Source organism: Topomyia yanbarensis, chromosome 3 (genome assembly GCF_030247195.1).
Source record: "Topomyia yanbarensis strain Yona2022 chromosome 3, ASM3024719v1, whole genome shotgun sequence".
Classification (NCBI taxonomy): domain Eukaryota; kingdom Metazoa; phylum Arthropoda; class Insecta; order Diptera; family Culicidae; genus Topomyia; species Topomyia yanbarensis.
The window spans coordinates 227,431,259-227,433,177 of record NC_080672.1 but is presented as its reverse complement, the minus strand read 5'-3'; the positions used below and the strand labels follow the sequence as shown (position 1 = coordinate 227,433,177).

Below are 1,919 nucleotides of genomic sequence, written 5' to 3'. Positions count from 1 at the left end.
TGCATGAATTGGTAGCACTCGTGATGGAAGTTGGAGTGCTCCTCAGGAGGTTTCCAGCTGACGGCTGACAGCGATGACTCATTAATTGACAGTCGGAAGCATTCGAGCTAGAACAAACAGTTCCATAAGGAAAAACGGTTGATTCATCAACATAATTTTGAAAATACTTGCCAAAGAGGGCAATTTGGAAGTCCCCCTCTCCATTCCCAGACACAGGGCCGGGACGACTGAAGATACTGCTGACTGCAAGGGGCACGACTGTGCTGGGAGGATTGGGGGATTCCATATTGCTTTCTACGGTGCGTCCCGGTTGCCGTTGATCAACAGGCGAATTGTCGGTGCGTGGTCTGAAATAACTGCTATTTGCGATGGATTTATCCCAGTCGAGGTGTTTTCCGAAACCCATGCTTCCCGTCATTATTACGTTCTTTCCGAAAGTCGATGAACTCGCGGAAATACATCCCATCCGGCCAGGTATCGGCATTGAGAGCCATTTCACGAAGTTGAGGGTCAACACCAATTTTGAAAGAAATGAAATTAAGCCCGCTCAAATTTGCGTCTTTTTTCACTAACTTCTTCACTTCGACCGGATCGTCCGTTGAGAGGCACTCCTTAACCATAGCACCAACCTCAGCTTCGGAAACGGTGGTAGCAATTCGTGACAAGTAAATCCAGCATTTACTAGTAGCGGGTTGAACAGTGATTGTGGGTACCTTTGCTACATCACCCTTTTTCTTGCCACACGTTAGACTGGGGACATCGGATTTAGAAGGAAATTCATCATCCTCCGTCTCGCGAGCACGTTTGGCTCCAGCTCTATTTGGAACGGGCCATGATATGGGAGTTGCAGGCAATGTCGTTGCGGATTCCACTGATTTTCTGGTTTTCTCCATTTCAGCCTTTAATGCTTCAAGCGCTGTTTTATGTGTGTCGGTCAGCAAACGGAACGCTTCACTCAATGCTGTAAAAGCTGCATTCACTGCGGAGGATTTCATCAAATCCACACAGCTGTCGCAAAGCCAGAATATATTCGCTGAGTCGTTAATCATGTCCAATTTTGGACGAGTGAGCGTTGAACACGATAGATGCATGATTCTGTCGCAAAATCCTTGGCATTTCAGCTGATTCAAAGTGGTTACCGGCTCGGAGCACTGCAGGCAGATCGAATCCATTGCGAATCGCCTACAGGTAGGCAACAGTAGCTACTTCGCGAGTGAGCTTTCCCGATATGCATCCACGGTTTACCACAAGGACTCTATCACTACCGACGACACTTTGGGAGAACAAAATGTTTATCAATTGTCACCGCACGACCAAGAATCACAAATTATCAGTCAATTGATCAATAACTGCAGCTTAGGCGAGGACACAAACTCTATTCTAATTGAGAAATCACTTAATATACACAAAAAAACGATCCAAAATACGAGAACGAAAATAAACAAACTGATTCGCAACAGTGTTACCAGAACTTGTAATTGACAATTGACAATTGACAGCATGTTCTATGAAAAAATCTCAGAGGTCTTTTATGTTTAACTCATTTTATTTTAGTTTGAATATTGAGAATATTATTACTATTTGTAGCATTAAAAGTAAAACGCTTTAAATCCACCTAACAGTGTGATGAGACATTTCTTATAACTTTTATTACTCTCTTTGGATATTATATCGTTTGAGACCATTTAGAACGTGATGCTTCGCGATGTGTTTGATAACACATACTACATGGGATAATGGCGGGACTCAGAGAATCGCTCAAATCAGCATAGGACAACATCAGTGCTAAAAATCTCACACCAAATCAATGGGAAAGCGAAAAAATGGCCCATAAAATAGACATACAAACGAATTATTGCTAATGCTCTGTTTTTTTGAATCGATTTGAAGTTTATACTTTACTCAAATTTCCAACGCGA

The 1,919-nt window shown here is 42.8% G+C and overlaps 1 protein-coding gene across 1 annotated transcript; it reads right to left on the bottom strand.

Annotated features, from left to right (window-relative positions):
• Positions 1-374: 374 nt before the first annotated feature.
• Positions 375-1,172, bottom strand: LOC131687726 (uncharacterized). Its single transcript, XM_058971821.1, has one exon. It carries the CDS (start codon positions 1,170-1,172, stop codon positions 375-377), a length of 798 nt encoding a protein of 265 aa, XP_058827804.1.
• Positions 1,173-1,919: the final 747 nt, after the last annotated feature.